Below are 1,660 nucleotides of genomic sequence, written 5' to 3' on the forward strand. Positions count from 1 at the left end.
TACTCATGACCTTGGCCCACCTGTCCCATGCCTGTCTGATGACTCTAAGCATGTGTGGCACTCAGTGTCCTCCAACAGCCCAGTCCTCTGCCTGCCAGGACACCCAGAGTTGCAGGATGCTCCCTGTTCTCAGCAGGCCAATTGCAGAGGCTAAAGGCTTGTGTGCCTTCAATGGAGGTCCCTGCAGCAGAACCCAGGTACTCTTTTTTTTTTTTTTTAAGAGAAGTAAGCCTTTATTTCCATCTTTCTCAAATTAAGCAGGCTGACTTGGTTGCTTTGAGGGAATTAGTCGAAGAGACCGAATCCCATATCCTCATCTGATTCCTCCGACTCTTCCTTTGCTTCAGCTTTGGCAGGGGCTGCAGCAGCCGCAGGGGCAGCAGTGGTGGCAGCAGCTGCAGGGGCAGCAGCCGCAAATGCAGACGGATCAGCCAGGAAGGCCTTGACCTTTTCAGCAAGTGGGAAGGTGTACTCAGTTTCCACAGACAATGCCAGGACGCGCTTGTACCCATTGATGATGGAGTGTGGCACCGAGGCAACAGTCGGGTACCCAATCTGCAGACACACACTGGCCACGTTGCGGACACCCTCCAGGAAGCGAGAGTGCAGGGCCTGCTCTGTGATGTCGAGCACTTCTGGGTTATAAATGCTGCCGTTGTCAAACACCTGCTGGATGATCAGCCCGAAGGAGAAAGGGGAGATGTTCAGCATGTTCAGCAGTGTGGCCTCGCTGGCTCCCACCTTGTCTCCAGTCTTTATCAGCTGCACGTCACTCTGAGGAAGAGAACAGCTGGACAGTTACCATCTGGACACACAGGAGGCCCAGTCTGAAGGACCGACCACTGCAGGCCGTCTACTCACCAGAATTTCAATGGTACCTCTGGAGATTTTCGTGGTGATGCCCAAAGCCTGGAAGAAGGAGGTCTTCTCGGGCCCCAGACCAGTGTTCTGAGCTGGCACAGTGACCTCACATGGGGCGATGGCACCAGCACAAGCAGCAGCTGGCACCTTATTGGCCAACAGCATATCCCGAATCTCAGTGAGGTCCTCCTTGGTGAACACGAAGCCCACGTTCCCCCAGATGTGAGGCAGTAGTTTCTCCAGAGCTGGGTTGTTCTCCAGGTGGCCCCTGATGGCCTTGCGCATCATGGTGTTCTTGCCCATCAGCACCACGGCCTTCCCTCGGAGGGACATGCGGATCTGCTGCATCTGCTTGGAGCCCACGTTGTCTGCTCCCACAATGAAGCATTTTGGGTAATCATCCAAAAGTTGGATGATCTTGAGGAAGCAGTTGGACTTCCAGGTCACCCTGTCTTCCCTGGGCATCACGGCGGTGCGTCAGGGATTGCCACGCGGGGTTTAAAGACCATGTCACTCCAAAGAGGACGCCTGGCGAGAGCAACCCAGGTACTCTTTTTCCACTGAGTTGTCTCTCAGCCCCGAACTTAAAAACTTAAAGAAAGAAATTATCACATTTTTATGTGTTTGCGTGCGCGCAGCATGGCGGGCCTGTCTCCCAGGTGAAGTCAGGATATGGACTGTGGGAGGCCAGCTCTGTATTTAATGTGGTGGGAGGGTCATCCTATGCCTTCATCCTGGCTGTCACCTGTCCTTGTTTTCCCCCAGGGTTGGGGGCTGTGACGGTTTGTATAGCTTGGGC

General features: G+C 54.3%; 1 protein-coding gene across 1 annotated transcript; it reads right to left on the bottom strand.

Annotated features, from left to right (window-relative positions):
- Positions 1-203: 203 nt before the first annotated feature.
- Positions 204-1,400, bottom strand: LOC110292922 (60S acidic ribosomal protein P0-like). Its single transcript, XM_021160599.1, has 2 exons — positions 862-1,400; positions 204-774 (listed from the first exon to the last, which is right to left on the bottom strand). Exons 1-2 carry the CDS (start codon positions 1,324-1,326, stop codon positions 286-288), a joined length of 954 nt encoding a protein of 317 aa, XP_021016258.1. The 5' UTR covers positions 1,327-1,400; the 3' UTR covers positions 204-285.
- Between the last annotated feature and the right edge of the window lie 260 nt (positions 1,401-1,660).

The sequence above is a fragment of the Mus caroli genome, chromosome 4 (genome assembly GCF_900094665.2).
Source record: "Mus caroli chromosome 4, CAROLI_EIJ_v1.1, whole genome shotgun sequence".
NCBI classification, from domain to species: Eukaryota; Metazoa; Chordata; class Mammalia; order Rodentia; family Muridae; genus Mus; species Mus caroli.

Coding starts and splice junctions, on each gene's coding strand:
- LOC110292922 (XM_021160599.1), bottom strand. CDS start 1,326: ATGCCCAGGGAAGACAGGGTGACCTGGAAGTCCAACTGCTTCCTCAAG. Junction 775..861: donor GAGGTACCATTGAAATTCTG/GTGAGTAGACGG, acceptor TCTCTTCCTCAG/AGTGACGTGCAGCTGATAAA.